The sequence below is a fragment of the Puma concolor genome, chromosome C1, assembly GCF_028749965.1.
Source record: "Puma concolor isolate L17-30 chromosome C1, mPumCon1.1.hap2, whole genome shotgun sequence".
NCBI classification, from domain to species: Eukaryota; Metazoa; Chordata; class Mammalia; order Carnivora; family Felidae; genus Puma; species Puma concolor.
In genome coordinates, this window is record NC_141674.1 from 204,185,537 (window position 1) to 204,207,206 (window position 21,670).

At 52.3% G+C, this 21,670-nt stretch overlaps 2 protein-coding genes across 8 annotated transcripts; one reads left to right on the forward strand and one right to left on the reverse strand.

Annotated features, from left to right (window-relative positions):
* Window positions 1–150: 150 nt before the first annotated feature.
* ZNF142 (zinc finger protein 142) lies at window positions 151–18,166 on the reverse strand. Of its 6 annotated transcripts, XM_086719629.1 has the most exons (11): window positions 18,094–18,165; window positions 17,182–17,517; window positions 16,765–16,916; window positions 14,881–15,193; window positions 11,431–12,030; window positions 10,125–10,319; window positions 8,145–8,969; window positions 6,308–6,485; window positions 2,642–5,558; window positions 1,991–2,096; window positions 151–1,056 (listed from the first exon to the last, which is right to left on the reverse strand). In XM_086719629.1, exons 4-11 carry the CDS (start codon window positions 15,158–15,160, stop codon window positions 587–589), a joined length of 5,571 nt encoding a protein of 1,856 aa, XP_086575755.1. In that variant the 5' UTR covers window positions 15,161–15,193; window positions 16,765–16,916; window positions 17,182–17,517; window positions 18,094–18,165; the 3' UTR covers window positions 151–586. The 6 variants fall into 6 exon arrangements, with proteins under 6 accessions (XP_086575755.1, XP_086575756.1, XP_086575754.1 ...); XM_086719630.1 differs by having other exon boundaries at window positions 16,792–17,517; window positions 18,094–18,166; XM_086719628.1 differs by having other exon boundaries at window positions 16,765–17,517.
* BCS1L (BCS1 ubiquinol-cytochrome c reductase complex chaperone) lies at window positions 17,465–21,307 on the forward strand. 2 transcript variants are annotated; one of them, XM_025935219.2, is made up of 8 exons: window positions 17,465–17,555; window positions 18,769–19,136; window positions 19,240–19,379; window positions 19,580–19,774; window positions 20,037–20,100; window positions 20,339–20,508; window positions 20,738–20,855; window positions 21,002–21,307. In XM_025935219.2, the coding sequence occupies exons 2-8, from the start codon at window positions 18,817–18,819 to the stop codon at window positions 21,252–21,254; spliced, it is 1,260 nt and encodes a 419-aa protein (XP_025791004.1). In that variant the 5' UTR covers window positions 17,465–17,555; window positions 18,769–18,816; the 3' UTR covers window positions 21,255–21,307. The 2 variants fall into 2 exon arrangements, with proteins under 2 accessions (XP_025791004.1, XP_086575775.1); XM_086719649.1 differs by having other exon boundaries at window positions 17,541–17,612.
* The last annotated feature ends 363 nt before the right edge of the window (window positions 21,308–21,670 follow it).

Genomic DNA, 21,670 nt, shown 5'->3' on the forward strand with positions numbered 1-21,670 from the left:
TTCAAGGACAGAGAGAAAACAGACCTGGCCCATTTCAGAATCACGCAGTGAAAATGGAAGGAGACAAAGGAGAGGCAGAGGTCTGAGAGGGAACAGGGCAGATCAAGAGGACAACCTGGAAATGGTAAGTCAGGGACGTGGACGAGTCTATAAGCTAGTAATCACTCTGTTTAACATGCTTTAGAGAGCATCAGGCACAACAGCACATGCAGGTAGATACAACTGTTTTGAGGGCATTGAAAGAAAACAGACTTGACAGCAAGAAGAAAGGGGACGACAGAATGGGTAAAACCAGCATCTTAGAGCCAGGGACTTTGGGGGAGGGATGGTGAAGAAAGCAGGAACTCATGGGTTAAAAACACAGTGTGCCGCGACAGGAAATCAATTTGTGGTCCATGTTGCTCTTTTATATATATGGCCATCAACTTCAAAGTACTAGAGCCTGAGTCCCAGGAGGCCTGCAGCCCCCTCCCCGGGCGCCTCGAAGCTAGCCCCTCCTCTGGCCCTGAGCTCCAGGCTCGCTCTGCCTCCAGTCAGTCTGCACTGCACGTCTTGGACCACACCCTCCAAGAGGTGGGGTAGGCTCTCAGCCCTCTGGTCCAGTTGGAGGAGCAGCAGGAGCAGGGGGGCTGGGGTCCTCCAACTGCACGTCATGCAGGTGCACTGTGGGGGTGGTGGGGTCTTTGCCCACTCCTTGGTTTGGGTCGGCCTGGTCGGGGTGGTGCCTGCGCACATGCTTAACCACCTGGAACTTCTGCTTGGCCTTGTAGCTGCAGAGGCGGCAGAAGAAGGGGTGGCGGTCAGTGTGGGTGAGGGCGTGATGGCGCAGGCCGGCAGCCCAGCGGAAAGCACGGTGGCACACGTTGCACACATAGGGTTTGGCCTCGCTGTGCTTGCGGAGGTGGGTGCGCAGTAGGAAGCGGGTCTTGAAGGCCTTGCCACACTGCTCGCACATGAAGGCCCGGGCTTCCCGGTGCCGCGTCTCCTGGTGCACACGCAGCGCATCAGCCCGGTTGGTACAGTATTCACACTCGGGACACTGGTATGGCTTCAGTCCTGGGGGACAGGGCAAGGACAAGGAACAAATTACTGCTGAAGGGAGTCGAACAATGCTCAGTGTGCCAGAAGAGTCGCCGTGATCCCGGGACACAAAGAACACAAGCAGCATGGTGACTAACGACCGCACCTTTGGAATGTTCCAGTCTCTTCTGACATTTCTATGCCCTTCTCCCAAAACAGCCCCTTGTATACAGCGGGTGCTCAATGGATGCTGATAACCGATTCCCAAGTAGCCAGCCACCTGACAGCAACAAATATTCACTCAAATATGACAGGGTTTCCAAATGGGAGATTCTAACCCCCTTTTGATCATGGGGTCCTCATGCAACTTGGAAATCCATTTAAATACAACTCCTTGTCCAACCCAAACAGGAAAATAAAATGTTTAAGAAGGAAGAGCTAGAGGCAAAAGAAGTGTCATTCACAGATGCAGAGTGCCTTGAAATGCATCTGGTTACTTCCTTTACATGAGGGGATCATACACAGTAATCACAAGCACGGCATCATTAAGTCTTTCCTGAGAAGCCATAGTTCATGGACTCCGTACCCAGAAGGAAAAAAAGAAGTCAAAACAAGTGAACCCTTCACATTCTCTTTGTTACCCATAACAGCCCATTGTGTCTGCAGGAACCAAGGAGACCTCCTTCAGTCACATGTTTGAGTTCTCAATGGGAGGTGGGTAACCTAGGGCCATGAAGCTTTTACACAGTGCAGACGCATAGGCTCCCAGGTTCACCTCTCTTCTGATTCTGATAGGTCTTCAGTGGGCAGGGAAGCTATTCTGGCCATTCAGCCTCCCTCCCTCCTACCACCAATGTGAAAAACTGATGTGCGCCCTGAACCTGACTAAGGACACCTACAACCTCAAGGAGGCTGGGTGTGCCAGAGAATGGGGGAACCCCTTGGGCCTGTCGAAACCGCACAGACTCACCTGTGTGCTTGGTCATGTGGTACTTGAGCTGGTTGACCCACTTGCACTTGTAGCCACAGTCAGGGCACAGATACTTGCGTTCTTCCTTGTGGATCCGCATATGGTACTGGAGGAGGAAAGAGCAGAGTATGCCCAGAAAATGCGTACCCTTGACACTCAAAGGATGTGCTCCCATCCCAGCCATACTTCTGTTACCAAGCAGGCTCCCCAGTCTGGCCATGTGGACACCAACCTAACCCACTGGGCCTACCTCTTGGTCTGCCCTATCTCAGCTCTGCCACTTGCTACCTGTGTCTTTGGGGGCTTAACCTCTACCTCACAGTTTATTAACCTGTGAAATCAACTGCAGAAGAAATAGCAAAAGCAACTCTATCTTGTGTTTTGGAAGGACTAAAATTAGTATCCAGCATACAATAAGTGCTCAATAAATGTTAGCCATTATCACGGAGATTACCACCCAACTATTACCTGCCTTCATCACATACCAAGCACATATGACAGAATTTTATCTCTGTGACAACTCTGTGAAGTATTCTCTTCCTTTTACACACGAGGAATCTGAGGCTTGGAGAAGTTAGGGGGCTTGACGAAAGTCCCAGAGCTCATAGCTGCGAGTTGGGATCAGGGAAGTCCCCAGGGCCCCAACCTTACCTTGAGTCGAGAAGGGTCAGCACAGGCATAGGGACAGAGGTGACAGCGGTAGGGCTTTTCCCCGGTGTGGATACGGCTGTGCCAGGTGATCTTCTGCCGGTTCTTGGTGCTGTAAGCACAGTCGGTGCACTTGTAGAGCCGGGTGCCCCCGTGCCCTTTCACGTGGTGGTCCAGCACGAGCTGATGGCGGCATGTGAAGTCACAAAAGGGGCAGCGCAGGGGGGGCTGGCTGGCACCTGCACCGCCCTCCGAGGCCGCTGCCGCCTCGTGCTGTTCCAAGTAGTGCTTCACCAGGCCCGCCCGCTCCCGGGCAGCGAAATCACAGAGCTGGCAGCGGTGGCTGAAATGCTGCTGTCTCCGGTGCTCATCCAGTGCTGGCCGGCTGGGGAAGGCCTCCTGGCAGGCCCCGCACTCCAGCCGAGGATGCTGTTTCCGGGTGTGTCCTCGCAGGCTGGCGGGGCTGGGGCACAGCAACCCACAGCGGGAGCAGTGCAGGGGGCCCTCAGTGGCCTCCGCAGGAGAGCCGGGGGCGGGGGGCACAGGCTCAGGATGTCGGCGCAGGGCATGCTGCTTGAGTGCCGTCTCGGAACTGAACTGGGCCTCACACTGGGGGCAGGCAAAGGCAGGAGTGCCCCGGTGGCAACTGTTGACGTGGCGAGTGATATCATGGCGAAGATAGCCACTGTAGTCACAGAGGGGACAGAAGTGGGTGGGTGTTTTGTCATGTACCCTTAGCCGGTGCAAGCGCAGTTTTGAGTTGGTACCAAATGTCTGGGGACAGGAGCTGCAGGGGATGCGGCCAACACCTGTGTGTCGCGACTGGTGCGCCTCCAACCGGTACCGTCTGGTGGTGGAAAAGTCACAGAAGGGGCACTGGTGCGGCTTCACTCCCTCGTGCTTGAGCCGCCGGTGCTGCTGTAGGCACCGGCCCTGCTTACAGGTGAAGCCACAGTCCCCGCACTGCAGAGGGGGCCGGGGCCCACGGGCAGGAGCCGTGCTAGGATGCCTCCGCTTCTGGTGTAGCCTCAGGGCGGCAGCGGCGGCAGTGGTGAATGTGCAGAGGCCACAGTGCAGCTCGCCGGACCCCTCGAGGGGGCAGCCCCGGGTCTGGTGAGTCCTCAGAGCCCGCTCCTGCTGGCAGCTGAAGGGACACGTGGGGCAGGAGAAGCGCGCCCCCTTCTGCTTTGGCACCGCAGTCGTGTCCCCATTCCCAGGGCTGCGCTCTGTGCTGCCACTGTTTAGGGGAGCGGAGCCTCCATCGCTCAGGAGGGATGCAACGGGCTGGGTCTGGGCGGCCCCCCGCTTTCCTCCCCCGCCACGCCCCCCCCGGCAGCCTTCGGCCACGTGAGAGGTAATGGAGGAGAGCCGAGAACAGAGGAATGTGCAGGAGTTGCAGTGAAACTTGCCCTGCTCGAAGTGGAACTTCTCAGGCGTCTCTGCAGGTGAGGGGTTTCCTGCAGGAGGGACTGCAGGGACACACAGTGTGCCAGGAGGCTCCTCTACTTCCGACTCCCTGGGAGGCACAGAGGGAGCATCTTTTGGGAGCACCAGCTCTACTTCTAATGGCGCAGATGGGGGCTTCCCACCTTCCGCATCCCCTGAGTCCTGGGTGGCCGGGGGCGGAGGACGCAGAGGGACGGGTGAACTTGGTCTGGGTAAGCCCTTGTTCTTTCTGAGCAGAACAGGGCACTTCTTCAGCAGGTGGGTGCTGAGGCCACGCTGTTGCTTGAAGCTAGCCCCACACTCAGGGCACAGCAGGGGCTCTCGGCGGCCCTGGCACCCAGTCCTGGAGTGTACACTCAGGGCCTTCTCCCGGCGGGTGATAAAAGGGCAGTGCGGGCAGCGGAAGGCCCGCCCCTCTCCCTGTATCACAACCATCTGAACCCGCCCCTCCAGCACCAGAGCCTCTGCTTGCTCTTTGTCCTGTCTCCGCAGGGCCTTGAGTAAGGACTCTGACTCTGGGAACTGGGGGAGGGGAGCGGTCTCAGCAGGCAGAGCTGCCTTGAAGGTTCCCACCCAGCTGTCAGGGGGCTCCTCTGAGGAAGGGGGGTTTCTGGGGCTTTCAGGGGCTGGCTTTTCCAGAACGGGCTCTTCTTCAGCATCCAAACCAGACGTCCCAGCACCTTCAAAGGTAGACAGCTCTGTCAAAGTGGCACCTGGCCCTTCCAGTCTCAGGGGCCCCGAGGGGTCCAGGGGTCTGAACTCCGCAGGGGCGGGTTCAGTGATCTCCTCAAGGGGCGGCTCAGCCACGGGCTCCAGCTCCACCCCCAGGGCCTCGAGGTGCAGCGTGCAGCCACCTTCATCTGCCTCGGCCGGACTGGGGCTGCTACCCAGGTCGTCCCCCCGCGGGACCTCGCTGCCAGCCGGTCTCCCGGCGCGGTCCTCCTCACCGGGCTCCGGCGGGGCCCGGTCCACGTTGGGGTCCACCACAGTCCCGGGGTCACGGTCTGGCGCCTCAGGCTGGGGAGACAGCTGGCTCGAGGGCTCTGAGTCTGGCGGGGGTGTCGGGCACTGCCTGGCCCCCTCCGGCTCCTGGCTGGCAGAGCGGAGCTGCCACACCTGGTCCCCGGGCACGTAGCCGTGGGCCTTGCGCTTGTGGAAGAAGAGGGTGGTGTTGCTGAAGGTGCGGTAGTCGCAGAGGGCACAGCGGAACTCCCGGAGGCGGGTGTGCTTGCAGTTCTCGTGGCTCAGCAGGGCCTGCTTGTGGCGGCTCTGGTAGCTGCAGTAGCGGCAGGGATAGAGCGGGGCCGGCGCGCCCGGGTGGTGCTGGGAGGCCATGTGCTTCTGCAGCTCATACTTCCGCTTGCAAGCGAAAGCACACACCTCACACATCAGGGACTTGCCCTGGTGGCGCAGCTTGTGGCTGCTCAGCTGGTCGGCCCGGTGGCAGCGGTACGAGCACTGGTTGCACTGGTATCTGGCGAGGAGGACAGGGGTGGGGGTGGGGGGCAAAATCACAATTATCGATCTCCCTTGACAGGTAAACGAGCACTTACCATGGACAAGGCTCTACACTCGGTACCGTACACGCATCATCTAATTTATTCTTTTTTTCCACTGCCCTGTGATGTAGGTATCTATTTGCAAGTGAGGTCACTAAAGCACGGAAATTAATAACTTGCCTAAGGTTAAAAAGGAAGTGAAGGGCAGGGACAGCCTAGCTTCAGGGCCTGTGTTCCGACCCCTCCTCTGTATCGCTTCCCAAAGGGAAGAGAGCATAAATCAGCAACCCGCTGTGGACTCCGAAGGAGCTGACAGGGCTACAGCCTCACGGGGCAGGTTTCTGTGCCTAGGTCTCATTCTCCCGTGGAGGCATGGAAGCTAGGAGAAACCCCCTGGCCAGCTGTGCCACAGCTCAGCGGGAAACATGCCTGGGTTGGGGTCACAGGTGCAGTCTCCCTACTTTCCCAGGACCGGACTCAGAACCCAAGGGACACCTTCGTGTGTAGGCCTGCGCTCCCTCCCCTGAGCCCAGACAGCTCTCACCATGCACACTGGGCCACAGGCACAGAGCCCAGCTACAGGCAATGGAGCTGAGGCGAGAGGAGCAGAGAGGGACAATAGGAGGAGTCGCTCTGGGACCAGGAGAGCAAGGTGAGTTCAAGAGGAGGCTAGCCTGGCATAAGGTCCTTGGGAACAGGGACGGAGGTGTGCGTGTACTCATACCTGAGGTCCCCTGCATGTTTCCGCATGTGCACACTGAGGTAGTGCTTCCACTTGGTGACATAGCCACACTCGGTGCACATGTAATCCTTGGTGTTGGAGTGGGTCAGCATGTGCTTGGACAGGTAGCTCACGTCTCGGCACGTGAAGTCACACAGCTCACACTTGTGAGGTTTCTCGCCTTATGGGGGAGTGGGGGTGGGAGAGGGGAGAGGACACAGGTCAGACACGGACCGAGCGAGCACAGACCATCTTCCCCAGCAAGCTTGCCCTGATGCCAAGCAGAATGAAAGCTTCACGCACGGCCTGCGGCGTGGCTCACAAGTCAGTGCTGCTCCCCAGCCCTCGCAGACGATTTCTCCACTCCGACACGGAGCAAGCCCCGGAGGAAAGTGAAGACCGTGCTTTTCAAAACCAGCTTGGAAGTCTACCCTTGATTTGTTGTGGAGCTTGCTGGCACTGGCTCCACTTACCCTAGTTCCTTCCAGTTTTGTGGAAGAGGAGAAAAAAATCAGGCAATACAAGAAGTAGTTAAGAATTTGAACTCTGAAATCCGACACGGTAACAAAGACGTCAATAGCCAACATGTATAGAATGCTCATTATGTACCAGGTCCCCTCGTACTGACTCCTCCCAACAGCCCCCGGAGGAGGACTGCCCCATTTTACAGAAAAAGAAGCCAAGGCAGAGAGAAACCACAGAGCTATCAAGTGGTGGTTCAGATCCCAGCTTACTACCGTATGGCTTTGGAGAGGTCATTTAACCCCTCCAAGTCTCAGTTTCCTTGGCTCCAAAGAGGGAGCAACAAAAATACTGACTGCGCATGGTTGACAGAAGATTAAATGAGATGTCCCAAAGTCCTCAGCAGTGCCCAGCAAGGACTCAAGGAAGAGCTGTCTGTGTAGTTGGTCAAGACCAGGTCCTTCAGGACCCTTCCCTGTGATCCCTGCCTACCCGCTCAGCCCATTTCCCCGCGGTCAAAAGCAAGCAACGTGGTCGTCTGGCTCTGGTTCTGATACTAGCTGTGTGATCCTGAAACAGGCCATTTAAGTGTTCAGTTTCTCTTTTTCACCTGTCTTCCTTACAAGATTGTTATTATGAATTAAATGAAGTGATCTATCTAAAAGAACTCTAAACTATAAAGCACCGTAGAGATGAAGATTTTAGGAAAGGCCGCAGAAAAACGAGGCTTGGTGACCAAAGCATGTGTAGAAATGACCTGTTCCAGGGAAACAATGGCTTTACCCCAAGCTACCTAAAACCTGGCCTCCCAAAAATCTTTGATGAGATTTTTTTAATATCTTGTCAACCCACTGATGCTTGCCTAGAGAGCACAAATGGGGTGATGCTGTAGGAGGAAGCCTGATGTGGCTGTGTCACTCAAAGCATCAGCAATGCTGGTAACCAATTTAGACTCTGAGTCGGCTGCCAAGGCTACAACATATGTAGATGGTTCAGTCCCCTCGCCCCATCTCTCATAGCACACCTCAAAACTCGAATTGCAAAGGAAGGTATCTCCCCCCGTCTGGGTTTCTTCGCTCTAATAGGCTGGGTACTGACCCAGGCAAGCCTGACGAAGGGCAAGCAGAACTGGATGGGGCCTTAACGGTGAGACACAGCAGCATAGCAGTGAGAGCACAGTCTTTGGCTCAGTGGCTTAACTGCTGTACTAGCTGAGTGACACTCGGCTTAAGGCTTGATTTATATCTAGGAAGACTGGGTCCAACAAGACAATGCAGGCAAGGCCCTTCCTGTGTCTTGTACACAGTAAAAGCTCACTTCTGCCGCCCCCTTCCTCACTGCCACCCTTACGTTATGGGAAGCAGGGAAGCCAGCTCACCGGTGTGCAGCAGCATGTGGCGGATGAGCACCCTCTTGTGGGCGGTGGCAAAGCTGCACTCAGGGCACTGGTGGATCTTCTCGTGGGCGTGCATCTTGCCCACGTGGTCCTGGTAGGCCACCGGGTTGAAGGTGGCAAAGGGGCAGAAGGTGCAGCGCAGCTCTTCACTGCCGGGGTGGCCCTGCTTCTTGTGTTTGCGGAACAGGTGCTTATTGGAGCAGGCAAAGTCGCAGTGTGGGCAGTGGAAGGCGTAGTGGCTTTTGTGATGGGCCTCCATGGCTTCGGCCGTGGCGAAGAGCATGGGACAAGAGTGATGGCGGCACTCCACGGCCCGCACACCATGGGTCTCCTTCAGGTGCTTTATGAAGGCCTTGCGGTCGGGGGCCGTGTAACCGCAGCCTTCCTGAAAGCAGCGGAGGGGCAGCGGCTCTGCCGCCGCCGCCGCCGTGTGGCTCTTGAGGTGCTCCTTGAGGGCCTGGCTGAGGCGGAACTCCTCGCGGCACACGGGACAGGTGTAGGTGTCTGAGTAGAAGTTGGAGATGTCCTCGTGCATGCTGGCCATGTGGCGGTTGAGCGCGTTCCTCTCCACCGCACTGTAGTGGCACAGCGGGCAGCGGTGGGCCTTCTGGCCCAGCTCCCGCAGCAGATGGGTCTTGAGCTTGCTCTTGCTGGTGAAGAACTTCTGGCAGTTGGGGCACTGAAGGCTGGGGTCCGGGAAGTGGAGATGCAGGTGCTCCACCAGATGGGTCCGCTTCTTAAAGCAGCGCTTGCATTCTGGACACATGTGGGTCTTGAAGAGGGACTCGGTGCCAGAAGCCACATCCCCTGGGAGAGGGAAAAGGCACAGAAGGTAGCTCAGGGGCTGGCCAGATAATGGGAGAACCACAATCTGCCCAGACACAAACATCGTGTGGCCTTTCCCGTTTCTCTCCAGGAAACCGAAACAGTAGCACCTCAAACACTGTAGTCTCAAAGAAGAGACGAGAAATTCAAGTATTGAAAAAAGCAACATCACAAGGATTTCTCAAGCCTTGTGGCAAACCTATTTGAAGTGCTTTACCCAGCCACCTACTGTTCCTAAGCCTTTGTCTAGAGCTGCTCGAGAGAACAATCCAGATGGACCATTCTTGTTCTTCCTTGTCCTCGTTCATGGAGGTAGGCAGTGGGATCAGCAGGGTTGGTTGGAAGGAAAAAAACCCCATGGAGTGTAGAAAAGGGAAGTGAAGAAGGTAAAGTACTCCCACTTCCTAACACTGGTTCACTGAGTTCTAGATCATAGAGAACTGGTCATAAATACAACCAGATCTTTTCTATTCCCTTGACAATAAATGTGCTCCCTGTGGGCTGGATGGGTTTCAAATGTTCTAGTGAGTTAGAAAACTGGGAAGTAGGGTTTCTTTTTTTTTTTTTTAATTTTTTTTTTTCAACGTTTATTTATTTTTGGGACAGAGAGAGACAGAGCATGAACAGGGGAGGGGCAGAGAGAGAGGAAGACACAGAATTGGAAACAGGCTCCAGGCTCTGAGCCATCAGCCCAGAGCCTGACGCGGGGCTCGAACTCACTGACCGCGAGATCGTGACCTGGCTGAAGTCGGACGCTTAACCGACTGCGCCACCCAGGCGCCCCATGGAAAGTAGGGTTTCAGAAACAAAATCTCAGTGGGCCCAATGCCAGACATGTCAGGCTGCTGACCAATAACCTCTAGCATCTTTGTATGATGAATATCACCCTCTCTTCCCTGCAAAAAAGCTTTCTGCCCAAGGAAAACCAGCCCAGGAGAGCAAACTCTATTTACCCCGGCTGTTTCTACAGTCTTTACTCATTTATCATTTTCCCACTAGACATGTCAAAGTGGAAGGGTAGGAACAAAGGGATATGAATCAAAGCCCAGGAAACCAAACCCCTGAGCCTCAATGCCAGGCTCCCCTCAATCCATTCCTCCCCACCACCAGGAGGTTCAAGCCTAACCATGTTATTACCTTCTAACTGCTGAGCCCCCTGGGCTTTCTCTGGGGCTTTCTGGGAGTCCTTTAAGGTGCCATTCCCCTCTTCTTCCTCTACGTCCTCCTCGTCAGCTGACTCTCGCCTGGGCAAGGGCATATCTGCTTGTTCTGAAGGCTCTCCCTCTCTACTGGGCAGTTTCGGAGCTGGAGACACATAACACTCGATGATGTCTATAGAAGCCAATGCCAGCAGTGAAGGCTTGGACTGCTCCTCTTACTGGCTGGCAGAATCACCCTCTCCCCATTTAGTGTAAGAGAATCCCAGATTCTAAGTCTATACATTTATTATCACTCAAGACAAAGATAGGAAGACCAAGAGCTAAGCTGTCATTAATGCTCCAACCTAGAGTAAATCAAACCTCAAATAACACCATCCTCAGACCCCTGAAAGGTAAGAGCTTTGAGATCACTGCAGTGGGGGTAGGGGACTGAGAGGGACAGAATGGGTACAGAGCCCTTCCTTGGCTTGGGTTCCCAGGGCTAACAGCTGGTGGCTCAACGCAGGGTAACATAGTCTGTCCTCTTAACTGCTCTACTGAGAAGCCTAATCAGCAAGACAGGGTCACACCAATCCAGCCCTTCTATCCCTCAACCAAGGGAGATGCCTCAGGAAGGCAAAGATACAAGACTATTTCCCAGGAAAAAGGGGTCTTCTCTTTGGGAACAAAGCACCAACAGGTCTTAGCAAGCCTAAGTCTCTCAGCAGAATCCTGACCTTCCAGGCCTGGTTTCTCTATTTTCTCCTGCTCTTCTACCCACCCCATGCCCGTTTTTTCTGTTGTTGTTGGTTTTTTGTTTGTTTGTTTTTGTTGAGACTGAGAGGAGTAAGGATCAGTGAGGCTCCACCCTCCTAGAAAGTTTCTTTTTAAAAGAATCCCGGCTTCTCTGGCCCAATCCCACGTGCTCTAAAAAGAAGTCTACAGGTATTCTACCAGTGGCTACGGCCACGGATGAACATTTTAGCTTCTGCCCTCAGAAAGCTCTGAAATGAATCAAAAAAAAAAGGATACTGGTTAAGTAACTTCAAGGCCACAGCACAGCTAAAGCCAAATATCACTCACTGTCATGGACAAAGACTTGCTCCTTGTCTTATATATTCTGACTGGTCCAGGGTTTCTAGATGCCTTCCATTGTCAGTCAGTAATGCTGGCCTCCTGAGCCACTGCTCCACGTTCCCTTGCATTCACATATACATTCATGGCACTGGAATCAACGGCCTGTCCTGTAAGACTGACCGTGGCTGCGTTCCAGGCAAGGCACTGCTGGGCCTTTGGCCTCATACCTGGCAGCAGCTCCTGGGATGGAAGACCCTGAAGGGCAGACAGTTCTCCCTGTGTCCCGGCCCCGTGGCTCCGCTGATGCTGCCGGAAGAGTTTGACGTTGGAGCCCACGAAGCTGCAATGGTTGCAGTGGAAAGGGTAGTGGGCCTGCCGGTGCAGCTCCATGCCCTGCTGGCTCCCAAAGAGCAGGGGGCAGCCCCGGAAAGAACAGGGCACGGGAACCGTGGCGTGGGCCTGCCTCAGGTGGTGCTGCAGACCCTTGCGATCTTCAGCGGAGAACACACAGCCAGACTCTGGGCAGGAGAAGATGTCAGGAGTGGCCCGGTGAATCTTGAAGTGGCTCTTCAGGGCCTGGGGTTGGGCAAACTCCTGTCTACACACAGGGCATGGCAGGGGGCTATCTGGTGGGCCCTGGCCCTGCAGAGGGCCAGAGAGAATGAGGTTGCTGGGGGTCAGCTCTACAGAGCATGGAAGGCTAGAGAGGCCCTGCATAGGCTGTATAAGGGTCTCAGTACACTGGTGCAGGGCCAGCAGAGTGGGCTCTGCGAAGCTCTGCTCACAGCGCTCACAGAAGTACACCTCCACCACCTTTACCAGGACACCTGCAGGCAGAGGACCGACAGAGAAAGGCACAGAATCAGATGGAATGAGACTCACAGGAGTTAGCTACTAGTAGAAAATGTAGGTGAATCTTTTAATATTAGTAGAGTGGAGATGGACCTTAAGTCTGGTCTATCCCTGGACAGTAAGCTCCATAAGGTCAGGGACAGTCTATTTATTCGCACATACATTTGGATTCCCACTATCAAGTGCTCACTTCGGCAGCACACATACTAAAGTTGGATTCCCAGTATCTGGCTCAACATTTGGCACAAAATAGGTATTTAACATTTGCTAAATAAATACAACAAGCATTAACCAAACAGGAAAGCATTAGGAAAAGGCAATACGTTTTGCCCAAATGAAAAATTACGAACTTCCAAAAGAAGTAAACGACAATCTGCGGATAACATCTACAGTATAAATGACAAAGTATTACTTTCACATTCTGTAAAGAGATTTTTCAAAGGCACAGTAATTTACAAAATGGAAAACATCCGTTTCCAAAAGACCCAAATCACGTTCACAGTAATCACTGCCATTTCTTAAGCAACGGGCAGGACCTTGACAAAGGTGTAGGAAACACTCACTTGGTGCTCCAGTTGCCCTATGAGAAGAGGGGCCTGGAGTTCTAAGGTTAAGGCCATGGTGCCTGTTAATGGTGGAACCAGGACTCAAGCCCAGGTCTGTGCCACATCTACCCTGGGAATCCTTTTTTTTTTTTATCATTTCTTTGTTTAAATAAAAGTTCAGTGTGACAACTCAAATAACATAGATGTATATAAAGAAAAAATAACCCCCCCACACTCTCACACAAAATTTAATGTATATTCTTATTCTTTCAGGCCTTTTTCAGTCATTTCTCTGCAATTTGCTTCCCTCCCCGCCCCCGCCCCCCCCCTTGCTATATATATCAGATACTTTTTTTTCTGAGTACCTTTAGCTCTACCTTGTTTTTTTTTTTTTTTTTTTTTTTTTGTCCAGTCCAGAGTACTTCCTGGCATGAACAAGTCAAAATGAAGTCTTGCCCTTACTGATGGACATTTGGGTTATTTGCAATCATTATAAATAAAGCTGCTCGGGACAACCTTTTACCTCTGTCTCCTTGTGCATGTGTGTGAGTTTTCTATAGGACAGAGGCCTAGAAATGGAATGACTGGGTCAGTTTAAAGTTTGTTATATAGGGGTGCCTGGGTGGCTCAGTCAGTTAAGCATCCGACTTTGGCTCAGGTCATGATCTCAGGGTTTGTGGGTTTGAGCCCCGTGTCAGGCTCTGTGCTGACAGCTCGGGCCTGGAGGCTGCTTCAGATTCTGTGTCTCCCTCTCTCTTTGCCCCTCCCTCGCTCACACCTCTGTCTCTCTGTCTCTCAAAAGTAAATAAACATTAAAAAAAATTAAAGTTCATTATATAAAATGACCTTCAAAAGATTATGCTAATTTATACACTCCATAAGCTATAAGGCAGTTATCTGTTTTCCTACCAACACTAAGTATTATAAAAAACGTTTAATTTTTGCCATAGTTGGGAAGCAATATGGGCATTTCATAACTGTTATTATTTTTTTTAAGTTTATTATTATTAATTTTTTTTAGTAATTTCTACACCCGACGTGGGGCTCGAACTCATGACCCTGATATCAAGAGTCACATGCTCTGGGGCACCAGGTGGCTCAATCAGTTGAACGTCTGATTCTTGATTTAGGCTCAGGTCATGATCTCACTGTTTGTGGGTTCAAACCCCACATCAGGCTCTGCACAAAGCCTGCTTGGGATTCTTTCCCTCCCTCTCTGCCCTTCCCCCCATAGGATCGCTCTCTCCCTCTCAATAAATAAATACACTTAAAAAGAAAAAAAAGAGTCATCTGCTCTTCTGACTGAGCCAGCCAGGCACCCCTCATAATTATTTTTAACTGGAACTTATTTGTGTGTTAGTGAGATTATGCATCCTTATGGTTATTGACTATTTTTACTCTTCCTTATTGAAGTGCCTGTAGGTTTCTTTTTCCCTTTCTAAAAAAAAAAAACAAAACCCCCCAAAAAACACCGTTTCTTTTTCTTATTTCATAGCTCTTTGAATTTTAAAGATATTAACTCTTCCTCATGTATTGCAAATGTTTTTCCCAGGTTTGTTCTTTGCCTATTACTTGTTTCATTACACAGAAGGTTAGAAATACTCTACGATCAAATTAGCTAATCTTTCCCAGTAGTTGCTGTCACTATACTACACTGCCAAGGGAAGTTGTGACAGCCATAGCTGGAGGATGGCAGTTAACAGCAGGGAAGTTACCTAAAAATAAGAAGTTGTAGATATGGGAAGAATAAAGGGGAGAGTCTTTTTTCTAGAATAAATATAAATGTTCAACTCCCACTCTTGACAACATGCCTCGGATGAGTTAAGTATGTTATACACAAGAAACTAGGGCAAGGAAATACCAGATTACCTCTGGGAAGCCCTGCCAAGCCCAGGGTGGTGGAGGCGCTGGGCCTGTTGCCTAATCCCTGGCTGCAGTTCCCGAGTGGGAGGGTCAATATGGGGGAAAAACTCCCCGAGGGCTATAGGAGTAAGGATCCGGCAGAGGTGTCAGAAAGGTCTTCCCTTCTGGATTGCTGCCTAGCAGACACGAAGCCCTCACAGGGATAGACTCTGCCAAGAGCTCGGTACCAGGTTGTGAACCACCTTGCCAGCCTTCAATCAACATTCACCAACTGCAAATCAAATTACAACATCTCTAAGAATAAAAATAAGATGTTACCTTGTGTTCTCATCACATTTATATAGAAGGGTCAAAAATAGCACAGACAAAACCTCAGGGCTGACTGTCCCACTGGCCTGGTAGCAACTATGTTTGTACCTGGGGGCTCTCCAGGAGCACCTGGGGACAGGTTTCCAGCTACTGCTTCCACAATGATCTCCATGTTCCCTGTGTCCTCTTCAGTTGCCGTGGACTCTACCAGCAGGCAGCCTGGGTCAGCAGGCAAAGGTGTGGGATTCCCAGCAGGACAGGGGCTCTGGACAGGCTCCAGGATTCCACGGTTAGACAGAGATGGGGGGATCAGCAATAGCTCAGGACACAGTCCATCCATCTCCCCAGTGCTGTCGGTTGGCTGTGGGTCCAACACGGGGTCTGTCATCACCACTGACCGGTGTTCTGTGGTTTTTATGTGCTGATAAGCCAATCAGAAGAGAACCCAAACAAAATATAGTTAGAGATCTCACTCACTTTCTTCCCAGCTGATGTGGGTGCACGGCCCAGTGCCTGCCCACTTAGGCATTTCCTTGCATGGCAGCATGCCACACCTAGTTAACCTAGAAGTTTTTACAACAATGCTCAGAACGAGAAGTATACAAATGTTAATAGGGATCAATATTAGAAGAGAGCCAACAAGTTTTGGCCAATATACTAAAGACTGAAGGTTAAGTTTCTTGGATCTAAGTAACCCTGGTGAAATCACAAAGCAATCTGGGTCCCAGTTTTCTTATCTGCAACAAAACTTGAGCCAAGGGATCTCAGATGTCCCTTCCCCGCTTAACATGTTATGATCTCACTACTCCTCTGTATCGGTATAAGGCCCTTTCTTCATGACCTGGCCCCTGCTGACCTCTCCAGACTCATCTACCACCTCTCCCCTCAACAGATCTCTGATCCAGTCATACCAATGAGTTGCCATTCTCCAGGCTCACCAACTTCTCTTCTGCTCCCATACCCTCACACATGCCTCTCTCTCTCTCTCTCTCTCTCTCTCTCTCTCGGCTTGACGGGCCATTTCCCCTTCTTCATCTCTCGTCTGGCTAACCAACTCTTCGCTGTCCTTAAGAATCTGCACAAATGTCACTTCTGCTGTGAAGACTTCTTGACACTGTTTATGTAAGTTACTCTCTCTGGGGTCCTCAGGGCCTTGTACCTTGTACCTAACTCTATCAGAAACTGTCACACTGCACTGTTGTTTAGCTATCAGTCTCCCTCCCTAGACTTAGACCTTTCTGAGTGCAACTGACTGACTTATCACTGCACTGAACACAAATCACAACAATCTATGCAAGTAAGACAAATGAGATTCTAGTGGAGAACCGCAGACATGGAGATGCATCAGAGGGAAGCTAGGTCTCCTACAAAGATAAACCAGTGGTTCCTTACATATGAAGGAACACACCTGGAGAAATTTCAAACTCATTGACTATGGCCTCATATTGAAAACGCTACAACACAACTGAGAAATGAATACCAACTAAATTGCATATCCTGTTACACATGGCTAAAATTAGCGTAAGCTGAAGAATAAGTAATGTATGACAGTAATTACTCCATGAAATTGAGTCATGGAGGTCAAGTAAGGGCCTTAGGGATAGGAAATCAGGTTGCAGGTGTGAGTCCTGCAACTCAAAACCTCAGATCCGGGGATTCGGAAGGTAGCTGGGAAGTGCATTTCCACGGTCAGAGGATTCTCTGGAAACCACAGCCTCCGCTCACAGAATTTTATCGCTGCTCTGCGGGGAGCCAAGGAGGACACAGTGCCTTCTAGATCAAGAACCTGAAAACCTGAACCTTCAGCGGCTGGAAAGCGGGTGAGGTGGGAGAGAGGCGGGCACAAGAGGAGAAATGAGCACATCTTTGGGGCAGAGGCACTGAGCAAGAAAAGGGACAAATTAATGGAGAGAAAAGGCCTGGGGAAAGAATGTGACCCGGCGTGGGGACAAAGGCACCCGGGTTTCCACGTGTCTTTGGGCTCTGACTCACCGCGTGGCCTCTGATAGATACAGTCACCTCGCTTCCCAGGGCCTCAGCTTTCCTATCTGTAAAGTGGAGGTGATGACAGCGTCCACATCGTTGGGCGGGAGCGGCAATCACAAGAGCCAGCAAATGGGAAAGCCGTTTTGTGACCTGCAAAGCTTGGGATGGAGCATCGTCATGATTATGGTCCTGAGGAGAGGCAGCGGGCAACCGGGCGGGATCCAAAGCAGTGACGCGGCTGAGGCACCGGGACGGCTGCTGTGATGCGCCGGGGCCCAGACCGTCGGCGTGCTTCTTTCAGCACCTCCTCCAGGGGATTCCCACCGCCCAGGCCCACCCTCATCCTGGGGTTCGAGAAACTTTTGCCTCCGGCCCGCTCCACAAACACTCCCTACTAGTTTCTGCCTGCAGCCACTAACTCACCTCCCGGGCCAAGGCCGGCGGGAGCTGTGTCTCTCTATGGTCCACCAGCTGCTGGAGCGGCCTCCCGGGACTCCTTTTGTGCGACCGCCTCCGGCCCAGCCGCCTCTAGGACTTCGGGCCGATGGAGGCCGCTCTCTCTTCCTCTCGTCGGCTGGCGGTGTACTCTATGGTTTTCTCCGGCGTTTTCCCTTTGCCCCTTTTCCCAGCCGAGCGGCCCAAGGAATACCATCGAGAGTTGTGGGGCAGAGTGGCACGGCCCGCTAGGTGGGTGTGGCGGGAAGTAGGTGAAGGAACGCCGGGGCGGGGCCGAGCGGCGCGTCCCTGGAGTGCCGGGGGCTGAAACCATCGAGAGGGAGGGCCAGAGAGTCATGGCGGTAAGGGGGCGGAGTGAGGGGTTACTCCGAGCCACGCTGCTGGAGGCGCGAGCTGGGGTGTGGAAAGGGTTCGGGAAGGCACTTCTGGGCGTCAGACAAGGGACGGGAGGGGGAAGGGCTTTGTCTGTGGCCTTCCACGCATAAGTATTTTGGCATTCTGGATTCTACTCTGAGCCTCAGCCGTGGTCTCGGCTGTCAGTTCACCGTCCCGCGTGCCTCGCGCACAGCAAAGTGGCAGGGGTCGGGAAGGTGTGCTAGAAACGATGTGACTTCCAATCCCTCGGGACCTTACAATCTAAAATTAGACTGGGTCACGTTTTATTGGGGGAGAATTCGGGGAAAATGTCCGTGGAGGAAGCAGCAAATGGACAGGTGTTAAATTGGGGGAGAAGGAAGAGTCAATTAGAATGGGGATTCCGAGTAGAGAAGACCTGCCTGAGCAGAATTATACAACAGAGATTATTAGGCGCTAAGCAATGAAAGATGGGTAGGCCCTGTGTTGTGAAGGGTTTTGAGTACCAGGCAGAGGAGTTTTTACCTAATTCAGGGATCTGTTCAGAACAAGCCATTGGATTGAAGCAGACTGTATGAAGAAAGATCTGGATCCCTGTGTAGCAATTTGGTACGCCAAAGCCAGAGGTGGAGGCCCATTAAGATGACGTTTTAAGAACTAAAATTAATTTTAAAGAGACAGTTTAGTCGTGAGGCAATAAAGGGCTAACTAAACAGGATATTAGGAATTGAGCATGTAAAGGAGAGGATATTTGAAGGGTATTACTCATGGTGGTAAGGCATGGGGTTACTGACAGGTCAGTGGAAGAGAGTAGCTTCATCCTCTGTTAACTCTGGGCAGTGGGCCCCTTTCTATCTCAGCTAGTCCCAGGGACCACAAAAATTCTGCCCATTATCCTGATGAGAAGATGGTTACATTGTTCTCTCATGTTTAAGGAATCTTTAGACCTTGTCCTCTGGCAGGAAATTGAACTATGAACAGGATAATGAAGGGCAAAATGGGAAGAGGGGCCTGAAGTCTCAGCCCTTGCATTCCAGCAGGACCTCCATCCCACAAAGGGAGGATATGGAAACACACAGTAGAACTGACCTGTCCTTCCTGCACCTGGCCTCTGTGGGAAGAAGGGATGAGGGTGACGAGGAATTGCAGAGTCCTTTCTAAACTAATCTTTGTCCCATCTCCACTGCTCTCCACCCCCAGGTTTGAAAATGCGTCAGAGCCTGTAAGGTTCAGTGTTTCCCTCTCAAGATGCCCCTTTCAGACTTTATTCTGGCCCTGAAGGACAATCCCTACTTTGGGGCTGGATTTGGGCTTGTGGGTGTGGGCACAGCCCTGGCCCTGGCCCGGAAGGGTGCCCAGCTGGGCTTGGTGGCATTCCGGCGCCATTACATGATCACACTGGAAGTCCCTGCTCGAGACCGAAGCTATGCCTGGTTGCTTAGCTGGCTCACCCGCCACAGTACCCGTACTCAGCATCTCAGTGTTGAGACTTCATACCTTCAGCATGAGAGTGGGCGCATCTCCACTAAGTTTGAATTTGTCCCCAGCCCTGGAAACCACTTTATCTGGTAAGGTTGGGAGCCAGGGAGGGCTCTAAGAGTAGAAAGGAGAATGAGAGGAGCTGGATTTGACCCCCCATTCATTCACCTCATTGTGACCATTTTTATTCAGGTACCAAGGGAAATGGATCCGAGTGGAACGAAGCCGAGAGATGCAGATGATAGACCTGCAGACAGGGACTCCTTGGGAATCTGTCACCTTCACAGCTCTGGGCACTGACCGAAAGGTTTTCTTCAACATCCTGGAGGAAGGTGTGGGATAGCACGGGCTGCCTTTATGGCGAGGGGGGAGGGGGGGCAAGTTGCAAGAATAGGGGCATATGACGTCAGAGGAAGAGAAGCTTGGAGAGGAGGATCATAGCCCATGAGACCAGAGGGAAGCTGTCTTGGCACAGGTCTGCCTAATAGCATGGCAAAGACGAATTACTGGCTTTGTCTTATTTCCCCCTTAGCTCGAGAGCTAGCCTTGCAGCAGGAGGAAGGGAAGACAGTGATGTACACAGCCATGGGCTCTGAATGGCGCCCTTTTGGCTATCCACGCCGACGGCGGCCACTGAGTTCTGTGGTTCTAGAACAGGGTCTGGCTAACCGAATTGTCCGAGACATCCGGGAATTCATCGATAACCCCAAGTGGTACACTGACAGAGGTGAGAAGCCGCTGGGGTCTTGGCCAGCCTGTTTTTGATGTGGTGCTATAGTAAGGGAAAACAGGCTGGTCTCTGTGGTCATATGGGATGAATATGAAGCTCTAGCTTAATTCCCAGAGATGAAAGTTGGCCCCTAGGGTTAATTTCTTCCAGTACTGAGGTCATCAGGCCACTAGGGGGCAGGGTTGGTAATGAATGTGGACATTTGAAGTAGAGTACTTGAATTCATTTTAGGCCCTGATCATCTTGGCTGTATTCCTAGGCATTCCCTACAGACGTGGCTACCTGCTTTATGGGCCCCCTGGTTGTGGAAAAAGCAGTTTTATGTGAGTAGGGTCACATTTTCTCTTAATCATTAAACTGGAGAAAAACTGAGCTGTGGGGTTGGAAAGGGAATTAAATGTGGAGACCCGGGAACATGATACACGTAGGACATGAGATGCCTTAAGATGGGGTGATAGAAGGGTTAGGTCTCTGAGACCCCACCCGTTATGGGGAGGACAAATATTTGGGCCCAAGGACTGATTCCGGGTTGCCTGCCTGCTGTCATCCTGTCCTCCATAGCACAGCCCTGGCTGGGGAACTGGAGCACAGCATCTGCCTGCTGAGTCTCACGGACTCCAGCCTCTCCGATGACCGGCTCAACCACCTGCTGAGCGTGGCCCCGCAGCAGAGCCTGGTGCTCCTGGAAGATGTGGATGCAGCCTTTCTTAGCCGGGACCTAGCTGCAGAGAGTAAGTGAGGGGAGCTGAGGAAATGGGGAGCATTTCTAAGTGACGGTAAATGAGGTACAGGAGTGAGGAGCAGTGGAAGAAAGTGGAAATCCAGAGGGCTGATGGAGGACGCCTGAGTTGGCAACGAGAGTTCACAAGAGTCACTGATAAGTAGGGGAACGTGGTGGGGAGTAGAAGGTTTAAGTAGGGTTATGATCATCCACGTCTCTTTATCTCTGCCTTCCTCTAGACCCAGTCAAGTACCAAGGTCTAGGTCGTCTCACCTTCAGTGGACTGCTCAATGCCTTGGATGGTGTGGCTTCCACTGAGGCACGCATTGTGTTCATGACCACCAACCATGTTGACAGGTAAGAAGGGATGGGGCAATCTGAGACTGTGAGGCAGGACTCCCTGCCCCCTCGGTGCCTTGGGAGATCAGGAGGTTCAGAGAAACCATCATTTTAGGGGGTAGCAGTGGTACTTGGGCCTGTGATCCTGCTTTTGCTGCTCTTAGGCTGGACCCTGCACTGATCCGCCCTGGACGAGTAGACATGAAGGAGTATGTGGGCTACTGCTCACACTGGCAGCTGACTCAGATGTTCCAGAGGTTCTATCCAGGGCAAGCACCTTCCCTGGCCGAGGCCTTTGCAGAACGCGTCCTTCAAGTTACAACTCAGATAAGTCCTGCCCAGGTCCAGGGCTACTTCATGCTGTATAAAAATGACCCTGCAGGGGCAGTTCATAATGCCGAGTCTCTGAGGACGTGACAGGCTGGCCATGCTCAGCTCTTCTCTAGCTCAATAAACACCTGCCACACCGCTCTGGTCTCTGACCCCCTTCCTACCTCCCTGTATTGGTACTTGAATAAAAAGCAAGGACCTTCAGGCATCCAGCATACACAAGTGTTGGGGCATAAGCTAGGGCAAAGCAGAAAGAAAAGATACTATGGCAATCAGGGAAGTAGAGTCTTCCGTTTAAAAGGCATTCAATTAAAAAGAATGCATATGCATAAAAATGTGTGTGTGTGTGTGTGTACATAGAATATGTATGTTATGTTCCCATATATTCTGCTTAAATGCTGGCTGGCCTCTACTAGTTTTCCTGAAACTCACACTAGCAGAGACATCAGACCTGCCTTTACTCAGACCCTGATCTCTTGGGAAAACAGACTTTAGAGCAAAGT